This window comes from Stylophora pistillata, chromosome 12, assembly GCF_964205215.1.
Source record: "Stylophora pistillata chromosome 12, jaStyPist1.2, whole genome shotgun sequence".
Classification (NCBI taxonomy): Eukaryota; Metazoa; Cnidaria; class Anthozoa; order Scleractinia; family Pocilloporidae; genus Stylophora; species Stylophora pistillata.
In genome coordinates, this window is record NC_142530.1 from 5,412,624 (window position 1) to 5,429,006 (window position 16,383).

The 16,383-nt window shown below is 37.4% G+C and overlaps 1 protein-coding gene across 15 annotated transcripts in view; it reads right to left on the bottom strand.

Moving 5' to 3' along the window:
- LOC148718519 (uncharacterized) overlaps positions 1–16,383 on the bottom strand; it is a 677,830-nt gene that overhangs the window by 89,483 nt on the left and 571,964 nt on the right. For all 15 annotated transcript variants that reach the window (XM_088740223.1, XM_088740224.1, XM_088740239.1 and 12 more), the window contains one exon: positions 1,289–1,309. In XM_088740223.1, the coding sequence (XP_088596349.1) occupies positions 1,289–1,309 (21 nt within the window). The remainder of the gene's footprint in view (positions 1–1,288; positions 1,310–16,383) is intronic.

A 16,383-nucleotide genomic window follows, 5' to 3' on the forward strand; every position in this document is an offset into this window, starting at 1 on the left:
TCAAATGAATAGTCAGTTAGGGACAATGCAAGCAAGGAACTTTTGCTACAAGTAAACTTTTTCTAGACCGTACTTTCCCTTTAACGTCAATGTATTAAATCAGAAGAGTGCAAAGCTTTTTTTTCTGACCATAAGCCCTCCCCTAGGTGTTGTTATAAAAAAACACTAAGTATATCCTCCCCGTCCAAGTGTGTATTGTTCACGCGAATAAAAGGTGACAGCAATGTCCATTATGAATAATTACTAATACATTTTACGATAAAGTGAGATCCGAGGACAAAATTCATATAACATACAATGAAAACAGTAACTTTGTTATACATTTGCAGACCTTAATTGAGCATCTCAGTGGAGTTAGCCGTCATCCATCAAATGGCCAAAATATCAACCTTCAACCGTCAAAAACGCAATATTTTTACTGTCAACCGTCAAAAAAGCAAGCGAATTTTAGCCGCCAAATGCCTCAGACAATCCTAACTAAGATCTAAACGATTGCCTTAATAAGGGCCAACTTCTGTTGCTCAGTTAGTCGTCAACCATCAAATGCCCAAAGTATTAACCTTCACCCATCAAAAATGCAATATTTTTACGGTCAACCGTCAAATAAGCAAGCCAATTTTAGCCGTCAAACGTCTATGATATCCTAAGAACTAAACGATTGCCTTAATAAGGGTCAAGTTCTGTTGCTCATAAATAAAAATTTCCATATATTACAAAAAACACGTTTATGTGAGTTCTTTAACTTCTAGTCGCGAGTAAAATTGGTTAGCGACAGAACTGACTTCAGGTGTGGAAACACTTGCGGTATCGTAAAACGCTGGTCATTTATCAATAAAAGGTGATATAAATTAACAGTTCTTTACAAACGCGTCATTATGAAAAATTATAGCCAAATTTCGCGTGTTAAGCTCGTTTTATAAACGACATTCCCAAACATTAACCGTCAACCATCAAATAACCCAAAATTTAACAGTCAACCGTCCAAAGGGCTTATTTTTAACCATAAACCGTCAACGTGAACCCCCCTCCTATTGAGACCCTTTTAATTTGACCGTGTTACTATTATTGATGTTGTTGATCATGTATAGAAAGATAGTTTAATTAGTTAAAGTAATAGAATGTGCAATAAAAATAAAATGAATAAACACGAACCTGAATCAGTATCGCTGAGCGTATTAATCATTCAAACATACAAAGTAACTCTGTGAAGTCGCTTCAGTAGTATATTAAGATTGTCTGTTAATAAACATTTCTATGATGACCATGATCTATTACTGCAGATAGTTACCTGCAAGGATCCTCTTCGTCTCTGAAAAGAAAACAAAGAGAGGAATTACTATCAAGTACGAAATAAAAACAAAATGGAAACAAAGGATAAGGTTTGCAAAATCATCTCAGTCCCTTACTGATAAGCTGACTAGCTGTATAATGTATCATTCTTTCTAAGCATTAGCTCCCGCGAAGTGTTGTTATAATGAAACACCAACTTAGCTGAAAAAATATCTCCGAACTCCAAGTTTGTTTTATTTACGGGAATAAAAGTTAATAGACTATATTTTATTTTTTTAATAATTCTTATTTATTTATTAATATGGTTAATTACATGGAATATCTATCGCAGAAAATATTTGTCACTGCAACAACGCTATCTTCGCTGTAACAACAAAACCAACGCATAGTACGATAAATGAAAATCTGAAGACAAAATGTAGAGCTCATATAACGTACATACAATGAGACAGTATCTTTCGTAGACATTTGTAGAGCTGAATTGAGGATTCCAATGGCGTAAGCCGTCAACCATCAAATGGCCACAATATTAACCTTCAACCGTCAAAAACGCAATATTTTTACCGTCAACCGTCAAATAAGCAAGCCAATTTTAGCCGCCAAATCTCTCAGATATCCTAACGAAGAACTTAACGATTCCCTTAATAAGGATCAAGTTCTGTTACTCATAATTAAAAGTTTTGAGATATCACAAAAACACATTTATGTAAGTCCTTTAACTTCTAGTCGCGAATGAAATTGGTTAGCGACAGAACTGACTTCCCGATTGGAAACATATACACCTAATTACAATGAGGTTGTCACAGAAAAAAGCAAAAAGCAATCAGAGGCTCTGTGAGCCAACGCGTGAATTGAATAAGCCAATGTAATTTGTGTCGTCAATAGAAATGGGTGTTTGATTTCCATACTAGGGTATGAATCGTTAGACTGGTAAATGAACATTATGAGGAATATGATATGAAATTAAATTAGGCCTCAAAGACAGAGAATATGGCTCGATTAGGATTTAGTGTAAGACAATTACTGTTCCAGATTTTACTGTAAAGGTTTGTGGAAAAAAAGTTCAAAAGGGTGCTGTTTTGTTTATCACAAAACTATTGTTCCAATATTGAGCTCAGTAATTACTTGCGATGCAAGTATAGGGATAGGCATGTAAAAGCTTTTGCGCTGGATGGAACGCACGGACATAAGGATAAGCATATATGCATAACATTATCAAAACGTTGCCTTCTTTTTATGCTTACACTGTCTAGTTAAGACTTGATTGGCATGAGCGTATGGATAAACATAGGCGAAAGACTTTCCGCCAATCAGCAAGCACTATACTGCTTATACCAACCATGTCCCTATTTAACATAACATCGACTGAGCGCTTGTGCTCATGTTTATATATGTTGCAGCGGTGCCCACCTGCGCATTAGCTTGTTATGTTTATGCTTATGCTTGTGTTGCAACTTGGTACCGCGCATGGAGCCTGTTTTGCACTTCTGAGATAATTATTAGCACGAGAATGAAAACAAGTACAAGGCTGTTCACACTAATAGCCTACGCATACACAGTGCGAGCTACACCATTGAAGGAACAGGATATCGATTGATTGAACTTATGCTTGAGCTTATTTCGCTTCAGTTCCCACTTGTGAACCACTTGCCAACGTCGATACATCTCCAGGAATACCAAACAAGCCTCAAACAAGTCACTTTTAGGGCAGTTGGCCGTGAGTGACACTTCAATATTGGACTATGGTGAGTAGCGTTTTAAATGTAAAATGAACATATAGATAAAGTTTCAAATAAATCTAATGTAGTGCCTGAGTGGCCATCCGGTAAAAAGCAGTGCTGTAGATATCGTTCTAAGGGAAGCGACGTAGGTGGTTCAAATCCTCCGCACTCGAGTAAATTTGGCGTTTTGTTTAACTTCCTTTCTTTGTTTTCTTTTTTTTCTTTTTCGGACACCATAATCATTTTCCTAGATATATACAATCTAAAATAGAAATATTGACGCCATAAATGAAATATACCCTGCAAGAGATAAAAGTGTATTCGGAGAGTGGGAAACTTAAATTCACAAATGAAAAACGTATACTTTTTTACTCTTTCAAAATTATCATTGGCTTCGTTTTCGCCCCAACACTATTCTCAGCAACAAAGGTCGCCATTGCGTTTGTTTATTACTCGGCAAAAACTATCAAATGCATTCAAAAGCCTCGAATAGAAAAAAAGTTTACAGGAATCGACCAACCGAGCGAGCTAGCGAGCGCCGTTCATCACATGATACCTACAACTCGCTCTTGCGCATGCGCGCAGTTCACGAGTTAAAAAGGCGTAAAAAAGCAAGCTCTAGTTGTCTCTTTCAAGTATGGAGGAGTTGCTATAAATTAATCATATTTAATACACAATTCGATGTAAGGTAGAGAGATCTTACATGTCCATCAAAAGATTCATATACTTCTGGAGAAAGACAGAAAACATTCGTAGCAAAACCTAATGAATTCAACGTGAAAATGAAGCGCCAACACGCTCAAATACTTAGCGCAAGTAACCGTCCGAGAAGGTAACGCTTTTAACGGATCTCTTTAAACGGAATGACTTGATCGTTAGCAGAATTCAATTTACACCAGTCCATTCTCGCATGAGTAGTGGTGGGACGAGACTTATCTCCGACTGGGATTACAATTCAGTACACCAAGCCGCAGGTCAGTTCTTCTAAGAACCTTTGGATTCAATGGGTGATTCGTGATTACTTGAACTAAAGATTGATTAATACTTAAGCGAAATGTTTACAACAGAACGATAAATACTGAAAGTGTGCCAGCCTCATATAGTCAGACTGGTCCATTCAAGAGGTTTCTGATAATGTCTCAGACTTTTTTCTTTGAAATCGCATTCTTTAATGTGCCTTTCAGCGTAGCTAATGGCATGCTATTTGTCTAAAAGTGCAATTAAAGAGTTCAACGCAGGAGAAGAAAGAAGGGTGCACAGGCCTCGTAGTAGGACCCACGAGTTTCCTTCCAGTTGAATTGCAACTATGATCTATTGCCATAGATATTAACCTTTCCTCAACCTCTCACTCTCCGAACTAATGTCATCACAACATGTAAACAAATGTTTCAAATTTAGCAAATAAAACTGCTTCGTTTTGTAAAATTTTTCAAATTCGATAGACCATAATTGTCCGAGCTAGGTTACAAGCTTGTATTTTGCCTGCGTTCAACCAATCACAAGGTTAGAAATTCAATAGCCTTACTCCACGTTTTTACTTATTGAATATGTGTGTTCTATTTGAACAAACCCACATATACATTGTGTAGTGTGTCGTCGTCGTTGGCTCCCCTTCTGTATAGAAGATAGGTGTCCATTTCACATCATTGACTGATGGTGAGTTCTGTAATGGCAGTAAAGGCCAATACGAGCCTTGATTTGTCTATCACATTCTGGACAACACCGGCCTGGTGGTAATTCTGTCCGTGGCTGTTCTTGTCTTTCTTTCTTCCTTTCCCTCTTCAGCCTTATGCCTTCTGAACGCCTTTCCTCAAACTTTTCCACTCCATCTCTTATTGCTTTCCTCCAAATAGTTCTGTTGATAGCCAGATTTTCCCATTCTTTAATGTCAATAGCGCACTGGTTAAGGTGACTTTTCAGCCCGTCCTTAAGTTTTTTCGTTTGCCCTCCTACATCCCGTCTACCTTCTGGCAGTTCACTGTAAAACATCTGTTTTGGCAGTCTGTTGTTTTCCATCCTCACTACATGGCCACTCCATCTCAACTGGTTCCTCACAAACACACTCTCCACACTACACATAGTTGCTTGTTCCAAAACACTGAGATTAGTTCTCCTATCTTGCCACTTAATGGTCATCATTTTCCGTAAACATCGTTGCTGGAACTTTTCTAAGGCTGCTGTGTGTCTGCGGTAGATTTTCCATGTTTCAGATCCGTATAGTAAGGTGGTTACAACTATGGCTTTATACAGCTTGATTTTTGTGTCGAACCTGATGTCTCGGTCTTGAAACATTTTAGACTGGAGTTTCCCAAAAGCCGCAGCGGCTTGCCGTATTCGATGATTGACTTCTGCGTCCACATTTGCATGAGAAGATAAAGTGCTGCCGAGATACGTAAAGTTATCTACGTTCTCCAGGACTGTTTCTCCAATTTTTATAGATGGTGGAGTTTTAACTTTGTCTTTTGGAGAGGGTTGGAAGGGAACTTGAGTTTTCTTGGCATTTATCTTTAAGCCGAGTTGTGTATATGCATCGTTAAAAGCATCCAGTATAGTTTGTAGATCTTCCGCAGTATGTGCGGAAGATCTCTAAATCTGCAATAGTTGAATATTTGTGAGGTGACAATAAGCTGATGAAGTTGTTCTTGTAACTTTTCACCACCATATTTACATATATCAGCTGGTATACCATCTGGGCCGGCAGCTTTGTTGCTTTTCATTCTTAATATAGCCTTCTTTACTTCATCTAGAGACTGTTTGATAGGCTGCCGTGTTATAAGGTTGATCACACTTGCATTGTATGTGGTCTCTTGATTAAATAGGCCTTCAAAATGTTCTCTCCATCGGGCATTAACTTTTTTGTTGGTTTTCAGAACAGTTGTACCATCTTCACTTTTTAGTAGAACTTGGCCTTGCATACAATGCCCATATACCTCTTTAGTAGCCTTGAAGAAAGTTCTGGAATTATTTCGATCTGCTAAGCTTTGTATTTCTTCAGCCTTCTCCCTTCACCACTGATTTTTTATTTCTCTCACTTTTCTTTGTAGAGTACCTTTAATTTCCATATATCTGGTCTTCTTGACAGTAGAGTTCGGGTCTTGTTTCAGTTGTAGAAAAGCATTTCTCTTTTTGTCTATCAGCTGTTGCAGTTCCAAGTTGTTTTCATCAAACCAGTCTTTATGTTTCCTCTTTTAGTAGCCAAGCACCTCATCGCATGTTTTTTTGATGACAGACTTTAATTGTTCCCAGTGTTCTGTGACATCTGTAGGGAGTTCTTCTGGCGCATACTCTTTCAGCTTCTTTACTAATTTCTGTATACATTCCTCATCTTGTAGGCCAGTAACATTGTATTTTCTGTTTTGTGGCTTGTTATGGCATTTGCTCCGAGCCTTGAGCTTGAGTCGCATTACTGATGAAATGAGCCGATGGTCGGTCCAGCACTCATCCGCTGCAGTGACAGCCTTTATACTAAGCACATCTTGCTGGTCACTCTTTCTCACTATCCCATAGTCAATTAGGTACCAGTGCTTTGACCTTGGGTGCTGCCATGACACTTTGACTGAATCTCTATGCCTAAAGACAGTGTTGGTAATCAGGAGGTTATGCTCTGCACATTTTGCTAGTAGCATGTTACCATTGGAATGAGCCTTCCCTACTCCATTTTTTCCAATTATACCTTCCCAGATGTTGTGATCTCTTCCTACTCTGGCATTAAAATCCCCTAGTATGATGAGTTTCTCTTGGGCTGGTGTGGCAGAAATGAGCTCATCCAAGTCAGCATAAAAGGCCTCTTTAACGTCCTCTTCAGCATCAAGAGTTGGAGCATAAGCACTTATTACTGTTGCATTCTGATTTTTTTCCAAGCCAATTCTTAAGGTCATAAGCCTCTCATTGATTCCCACTGGTTGTTCAGTCAGTTTGGTAAGCAGGTCATTTCTTATTTCGAATTGTGTACGGTGAATATTGAAACACCATGACATAACAATCACTAAATGATAATAATTATGAAAATAGGAAAGATTGAATTAAGATAGGTTAGCAAAATTATTTCACTTCTAAGCTAAGTAGTTCAGAGGAAAGTAATATAGACTTTTCATAAAAGGACAAGCACTGATGGAATTCGTTTTTCTTCTTTTTTTTTGTCGGAGAAATAACTGGGAAAAGTGGAATGAATAACATTCTTTCGATAATTTGTATAATGTATGAATCTATAAACCTTGAGAACCCACATGGGCAAATGAAGTACTAAGATTTTGGACTTCAACTGAGTCTGTATTTTTTAGGTTTCCGAGAACAAACGTGGAAATAGTGCAGAATGCAAAAGCCTGACCAACTTAAAACCAATCATATCAAATCCAATCCAACCAAATCCACAAAAGCAAATGACGGACTGAGATCTTACATTTAAACTGACTTTGATGTTGTTTCATGTTGCTGTTACTAACAAAAGCAACAACGAAAAAAGCGCTGTCGTCGTTGTTGCTTTCTTTCTTAGATAGCTTGTTCAGAGCCTCAAACGCTAAAACGCCAAAAGAAACAAAGAAAAAACAAATACCAAACAAAACAAATTGCTGTTTGTTTATCGAATAAGCCTTACTGGATAAATATTATCTGTATTTTGACAGGAATCTGTATTTCTGATAAGTAGTGTAACATGTAAAAAAAAATATCTCTCTGCTTCCAGAAATAAAAAAGATAAAAAATAAAAATAACAAGAGAAAACTATAATCATGTCTACTTCGATGCATTACCTTGCACTCTGCCCATACTAAAATATCGCTCAAATATCGCCGATATAGAGCGATAACCGCGATCATCCTTTGCATTACTTTTGCCCGGTATTGTATGATGCAATAGGATCAAATTAAAATAGTTATGTTGAAAGTTCTGGTATGTTCCGAAAAAACTTTGTAGACATATATGAGAACTCGGTCGTGTAGCTGGAGTAGTTGCTCTTGTCGGGAGTGACCGACTGTTTGGAAAGCTATACCAAGAGAGAGGACTGCGTGAAAGATCGTAAATCTCAAGGCAGTTTGGAGAAACCTGTGAGTAAGATATAAATCATCTCAATCCCCCTACTGATTCTGCTAAGAATATATATACTCGTGAGAATATATTTTTGCTAAGAATATACTCCCAATATATTTGCTTGATTACGCGTGAAGAAGCGTTTTTATAATTCACTTGTTGAACTCGTCTTCTGGGTATAGGCCGTGGATGGTTTTCTAGTTTTTCTTCAAACACGATCGGTCGTCGATCGATCAACGACTTTTAAAAGGTTTTACGATCGGCCGTCGATCGGTCAACGGACTTTGTTTGACTTAGTTGCCATGCGAGTGAAGAAGTGAATAATGATAACGCTTTTTCACGGGTAATCAAACAGAAATCTTGGGAGTCAATAGCTATTTAAGAGGAAATGTGGCCAAAAATGGAACATTATCAAAATATGGTGGCAACAGCCGAAAAATTGATTTGACTATCCTGCCAAGTTCTATTGCTATTGAGGGAGCGATGCAACAATTTTCGGACTGCGATCCCCTTTTGTGATACAGCAATATGGACGGTAAAATGATGTTATGTTAAATAAGCTGTAAATTGGATGTAAAATGCGAAACAATTGAGTTTGTGAATGTGAACATTTTCGAACAACTGACGGCACGGTCAAATCAGCTCATTTTATCCAACTTTAAAATTTGATTAAATCGCACTGAATCATTTCCCCAAATAATCCTTTGGAGATCGAAAACAACCACACTTCGTCTTCCAAAAGCCAAATCTTCAGTCCATAATTTTGTATAGGACATAGTTGAATAACGGATTACTTTTGACCTATTTTTAATCTTGTTAGAAAGAGGTCGGATAAATTCAATTACGTTGTGTAAATAAATGATCAAGAATTGCTCAAATTGCTGTCAAATTATGTATTGATGTTGTTTTTCAAGATTTGGTAGTTTTAATCGGTCCAAGTGTTTTCAATTCGTGGCATGACGCTCCGAGATTTGTGTGAAATTTTGAGCTTCAAAAGCGGCATTTGGTCGAGATTCAGTTATTATCGATTTTCTCGAAAATAAATCAATATTCAGCCGAACGAAGTATGCAGTGCTTTGTTGCACCATAAGTCCTACCTAACTTGAGAATATGAGCCGAATCGATTTTTCGGCTGTTGCCACCAAACGTTTGACTGTTGGTGACATTAGCTCTTAACTACGGAAGGTTAAATAGATATGTTTTACAGCGGGTTTATACTCTACTGGGTAAAAGCCTTGGATGGTTTTCAAACTCTTTTTTTTTTAAACACAACCAGCCGTCGAAGAAATGAGAGATTGGGGAAAGTGAAACGAACGCTTTCATTATTTTCGAGTATTTAGAATCTCTGACTAAAATACCAGGGCATTCAAATAAGCATAGCTATTTTAAGTGCACTGAAAAGAATGCGATCTTAAATGAGGACATCTGAGACTCAATTTGAATGCAGTTCGAAAGAGTAGAAGTTTCTCAGCTGGACCCGTCTTCATGAGAGCTTGACTCACTCATATTAGATACACGATTCCATGAAAGGCTAAGAGATTTTGTTTGACCATGAAAAGATTAATTTACCTCTGAAGGGAGACAAACAACATGGTGGCAAAAACGAGTGAATAAAAAGTGAAAATAAAGCACTACTTAATACGCTCGAAACATTTTCCACTGGTCAAAGATTACTTTCTGCTGAGCACTAAAGAATGCGGTCTGAAAAAGATCTAGAATCAAAGATTAGATCCGAAATATAATCTGCGATGAAACCTCTTGGCTGTATCCGTCTAGATGGGAGGCTGGCACATAATGACATAGTGGCACAAGCGTTAGTAATGGCATATACATTGAGAAAGACTTTGGAACTGATTAGAGCAACCATTCTTCAAACATGACGAAAAATCTCGATTCTGAACCTATTAACTCAAAGCAAGTGGAGAAGCTTTTGTTACAAATGAATACGCGTAAATCCTGCGGCCCTGACCTTATGCCTCCACGATTACTGAAGGCATAGTTAGTAGAGGGGACTGGTTAGGAAACGCGGCAAACTTCAAAGGGACTTGAAGTACTATTCAAGAATAGGCCTCAATTCAACAAAGATTTTTGTGGGGTTGTCAAGTAATGCGGCAACATTGCTTAGTACCAAAGTGGCTGATTGTTTGATAGCTCACAGCAAACAGAAAGATGAATCACCAAATCCCAATATCCCTACTAAACTGTAGAATAGAGAAATGGCAGGGTTACAATATATTGGAGGATATGTACTACACAAGCTTTATAGCAAAGTGAACAATGTATATAATCCCACAGCACATACTGAACAAACAGCTTCAATACTGAAAGCTGGCAAAGCAGAAGATTTGCATGTTGCAGGGAGTCAAAACCTAATTTCATCTTTAAACCGAGGTGGACTTTGGGTTATTTCTAAACAAGCTCAAACAATTTTTAAGACAATAGAACATAATTTTAGGATTCTGACTTCAGGAAGTCTCCAGCTGAAGATTGACAATGTTAAGATAGAATCCAAATCAGCTTGTGATGTTCAATTGGTCTAAGCATATAACACCATGTTGTTGGACTCAGACATAGTGGTAGATAACAGCATTGCAAAAGATGTTTTGGACAGCATTATTTATTTATATGTTACTGTACGGTGTTTTTCACTGGCCAAAGATGTTATACAGAAGCACAAAATTCAGTGTAAACAAATGAACACAAAAACACTACGAAAGGAAATTTGTACAGCCAGCAAAGAACAAGAAAGGCAGATATAGTTAGAATTAAGAGCCTGCCACAATTTGTCAATAAGTAATATATTACAAAAGATTAATTTGGTAGCTACAACCTGCAACATATTCAATATTGCTCATTAATGATTATTTTATGGACAAAAAATGAGTATAAAGGCTATATGGTTAAAGTATCTAACATAGAGTAACTTATTTATTTTCAGCCAGTCTTCTCGCCAATTCTTGCATTCTGCGTTTCGCGGCGCCGGTAGCTTCCATATTCCAATTCCTTTACTTCTCCTACACGTTCCACAGCCAAATACTGAAAAATTTTCACCTGGCATTATGTCCACTGACTTGATTAATTTTTTTAGCTATATTTTGAAGGTAAGATGTCGCTCGATCACGGAGAAAATCCAAAAACTTAAACGCTACGTGACTGTCGAAACAAGCCCGCGGCGCCATTTTGGATTTATGTGTGCAGGGTCATTGACACGTGATCTCGATAAAATCGAACAATAACCTATCCGACTGAAGTTTGCCGCGTTTCCTAACCTGTCTCCTCTACTAACTATGCTGAAGGACTCTGCATCTGTGATATCAGAGCCTCTTGCAAAACTAATTAACTGTTCAATCAATCTAGGTTACTATCCTTCACGCTGGAAAATGGGGCAAGTGACCGCTTTATTTAAGAAGGACGATGAATTTTGTAAACAGAACTACAGACCCGTATCTGTTCTTCCGGTCCTCAATAACATATTTTTGAACGAATCCTAGCAAAATAACTTGAGCCTTTTTATCAAGATATATTATCAGATTTCATCTCTTCATATAGACCAGATTACACCCGTGAAACCTCTTCCGAACTTGGAATTGCTAACGGTCGGCAAGAGCGAAATGGCATTATTGTAAATCCAGACAAGCATCAGGCAATGGTGATTGGTGTGTATAGTGAATATTAATTTTCTTTTCCTGTCAAGAATTCAATTGAATTATTGGGCGTAACTATCGACAAGGATTTGATAAGGTTAATTAACAACTTGCTGTTCTTACGAGATTTAAAAACACTATTACCAGTAATGTAATGCTGCGTTTATAGAAAAATTTTATTCTACCACACTTTCAATATAGCTCTCTTATTTGGCATTTTTCTAGCAATAGAAATTGTGATAAACTAGAGTCTTTGAAGAAACGTATTTTACGATTTATTTTTAATGATCCACTGTCAAGTTAGTATGATATGTATATAAGAACGATCCTTCGCAGTAAAGCACTATTTGAGCAATAGTGGAAATCAGACCTGAAAAAAATTTCAGGCCTGTACGGGATTCGAACCACTGACCTCTGCGATACTAGTGCAGCGCTGAAATTTTTTTTTTTTTTTTTTCAGGTCTGATTTCCACTATTGCTCAAATAGTGCTTTACTGCGAAGGATCGTTCTTATATACGTCTCATAACCGCAGTTCACTCATATGTTTCATATGTTTGTTGTTGTTAGTATGATATGTTAAAGAAAGCAAAGATAGCATCCTTATATACTGGAAGCTGACTTTACAAAACTCTAATGGTAGTTTTCAAGAGCTTATTTGTTTCTGTGTATCCTGGATATGTAAAAGAGCCTTTTGTTCTTCGTAATTCCAGTTATTCACCGAGAGGAGAGAATATTCTGACTCTACCTATACCAAAAACAACAAAATATGGTCTTGAGTGTATCCGATATCAAGAAGCAAAAACTTGGGATTCGCCTCCGCACAGCATGAGAAAAATTACATTATTTAAAGATTTTAAGATAGCCGTAAGGAAAATGAACTTTTAGTAATAATTTTTTTGATTATTGGATTAGTAGTTGTTCCATTTATAATTTGACAGACTTGTGTATTTTTCTTTCTCGAAGACATTAGCTCAACAGAGCTACTCTGAAAATTCGAGTCGAATTAAAGTATATGTATGTACGTATGTATGTATGCTATAGTGGCACAAGCATTAGCAATGGCGAAAATAAACTTTTTTCTGTAATGTTTCACGATGAAAAAATTAAGCGCCAAAGCGCTCGAGAGATTTGCAACTGTAGGTTTAAGGCCAGACTTTTCATAGATCAGTTAAAAGGAACAGCTCAATTTTTTGCGGCATTTAATCGAACTCATTGTCTTCTAGGATGCACTTTCAGTCAGCAAAATATAAACGCACGTCCGGGATTTTGACTGCACTGGGATTTGTGCACTCAGCTTATTACTTATCGCGTCTACGTTTGCTTTTCTAATCCCTTCGAGGTCTGAATACTTGGAAAAAAATAGTTGTCTTCCTTGTGGCTTGCCTTAGTACTTTAATTGAAAATTAAACAACCACAAAGCATTACTCGCGTAAAATCTTTTCGTAAAGAAATACTTTTAAGTTTAAAAAAACTTCCCTAGCGATTGTATAGAGTATATTGGGTGCAACTTCTTTTAAAATTTAACTTAAAATTTACTTTACCTATTATATATTTGCCGTGTGCAAAAGGTACAAAAGGGGGCCTGGGAGCAGCATCATACTTTTCCTTGAGCCGCTAGACACTGTGAAAGTAGGCTCAAGTAAAAAAAAATTCTGTCAAATGAAAAAGTTTTTCTTTTTGAAATACAAAAAAATTCACTGATATTTAACCCCTTCCGACAAAGACGGGCCATATGTATTTTTTCAGAGTCTGCACCCAAAAAAAATATAAAATTATTAAAGAAAAAATGATCAATAATCGCAGCCTCTGATCTTTCTGTGTTTTCCATCTCTGAGAAGTCAATAGCCAGTTCACATATTTAATTAATAATCAATATATGTATATATGAAAAAGGGGTAAGCTCTTGTTGTCTCTCTTCAGTAAGGAGCATTGGCTATAAATTAATCATAATTGCTACACGACTCGATGTAAGGTTTCTAGATCATACATGTCCATCAAACAATCCGTTTACCTCTGGAGGGAGAAATTAAACTTCCGTGGCAAAAACTAATGAATTCAACGTGAAAATAACGCACCAACGTGCCCAAATACCTAGTGCGAGTAACTGTCCGAAAAGGTAACGCTTATAACGGATCTGTTAAAATGGAATAGTTCAGTCGTTTACAGAAGTCAGTTTACACTCCTCCATTCTGGCATGTGTGGCGTGACGAGACTTCTTTCCCACTGAGATTACAACTCAGTATACGAAGCTGCGGTGCAGTTCTTTTAAGAACCTTCAGATTCGATGAGCGCTTTGTGATTATTTCAACTAAAGATTTACCAATAATGAATGAATTGCACTTTTAGACAAATACAAAGCCATTAGCTACCCTGAAAGGCACAAAGAATACTTCCTCAAAAAAGAAAGTCTGAGACAGTATCAGAAACCTCTTGGATGGACCAGTCTGCCCATGGGAGGCCCTCACACCTTCAGCATTCATTGTTCTGTTGTAAACATTATGCTTAAAGAATTTGACGCCAGAGAAGAGAGAAAGGAGCACAGGCTTCGTAGTAGGGCCCATGAGCTGCCTTCCAGTTTGAATTGCACCTCCGCTTTTTCTATTTGCAGAAGTCATGTGAAAATAGGCCAAGACTCCGAAATGATTTGCAACAGTCTTATGAGATCAGGCCTTTCATGGATAACTTAGTTATTACGAAAGCGTTAAGTCACGAGCGGCATTTAATAAAAATCAGAGCATTTTTATATGTCATTAAGGACGTATTTATTCCCAAACAGGAACCGTCATGTAAGTCAAGCAGCTTTAGCCAGATGAGTGCGACAAAAATGGAATTAATTCCTATAAGCACGTGCACGTGAACAGGCGACTCACAAATAGCAGCTGTACCCTTCTTGACTCTTCATACTCATTGTCTGTGAACATCTTTAGTGCGTACTTCTTCTCGGTTAAGTATCGCCGCAAACTGTTGCGCAAGAGCTAGAGATTGTTCTTTGGTCGTTCTATTCTTAATTTTTTTCTGGGTATCGTTCCGTAAAACAAAACTTGACAGAAGGTAGTCAAGTTCGGATGCAGGTATAGGCTTTCAATTCTAAGGTTTTTAATCCTATTTGCTGCCACGTAAGGATATCAGTGTTCATTTCAAAGAAAGAAAAGGATTTCTGTTTGAAAATGCCGATATTTGGAACGTAATTATTCGCACTAAAACTTTTTCTAGATCGTACTTTCCCTTTAACGTCATTGTATCATATCAGAAGAATGCGTAATTTTTTTTTAAGCATAAGCCTCCACCAGGTTTTTTTAATAAAAAAAACCAGTAAATTACCCCAAAAAAGTATATCCTCCCTGTCCAAGTGTGTATTATTTATGCGAATAAAAGTTGACAGCAACGTCAATTATGAATAATGACTAATACATTTTACGATAAAGGTAGATCCGAAGACCAGAATTCATAGCGCTCATTGACAAAAAAAAAATCATAATCCGCAGCCTTGTTATATCTATCACAATTTCGCTATATATTGGTAAAATGACCAAACACCGGTCCACAAGAGGCCCACCCATTAAAATTTCACAAGATGGGCAATCCTTAACCCAAATTCAACAAAGACAACAGACAAACTGGTCTAAGGAATGAAGGAGGTAGGTTTCTTAAGAAACTGTGGCACCACGTGATATGCGCAGGAAAATCGATTGATATAAACGTCCAAAAGTCACAGCTTTATTAAGTGTGTATTTTGTTCTTCTACGAATAGATTTCCGATGAGACGGGTTGACCTTACTAAAGACGAGTCAAGTCGATCCTTGCAAATCATGATGATTTGTCTAAATTTAATGCCCTAATCTAAAGCTTAATGTAATGTAATGTAATGAACTGAAGGATTGTCGATGACATCGACCGTGCGAATTATGAACGCTTAAGTGTGTTGCCTTCTTCTACAAATCGACTTCCGATGAGAAGGATCGACTTTACTTATGGCGAGTCGAGTCGACCCGTGCGAATTGTGTCGATTTAGCAACATTGAATACCTTAATTTAACGCTTAAGTTTGTATTGTCTCCTTTTGCGAATCGACTTCCGATGAGACGGATCGACCCAACAAAAACCGAATCGAGTTGATGAGTGCGAATAGTATCGATTCGTGTAGATTTTCTGCCCCTGCACTGTATTTAATATTCTAAAAATGGACTTCCGGCCTTTTCACGCTTCCAGAACATAAAAGGTTCAAGTTGTCATTCACTCCCTCACCATGCCACTCAAATTCACTCTTAAATTTGCTCTCACCCCTCAACTTCCGATATGTTGACGTACGATTTTATTACCGTGTGACGATTCGTCAACGACCGTAGACGAATCGCAACAGTTTGCTTGTACTGGACATGTATGTTGATTTGCTGTACTCTGGAACGAGCTCTTACAGTTGTAATCGATTTTCACGCTCGCTTAACCCCGATAATGAATGCTCATATTCACCGTGAACGTCAGTCACATCACTCTATGAACCATAAGTTCATAAGTACATAAAATGGAGATGGTCGTCTTACAAATAGATCACTAGTAGCTATATCATCTTTCAAAACAAAATCATCCATACTATTGGTTTTCTCTTGGTTCGCGGCTTCTAAAATTGTGTGATAAAAATTTCTATGATGAATATATCTATTACCACAAATAGTGGTAATAGATATGAAAAAATAGAAAAGAGG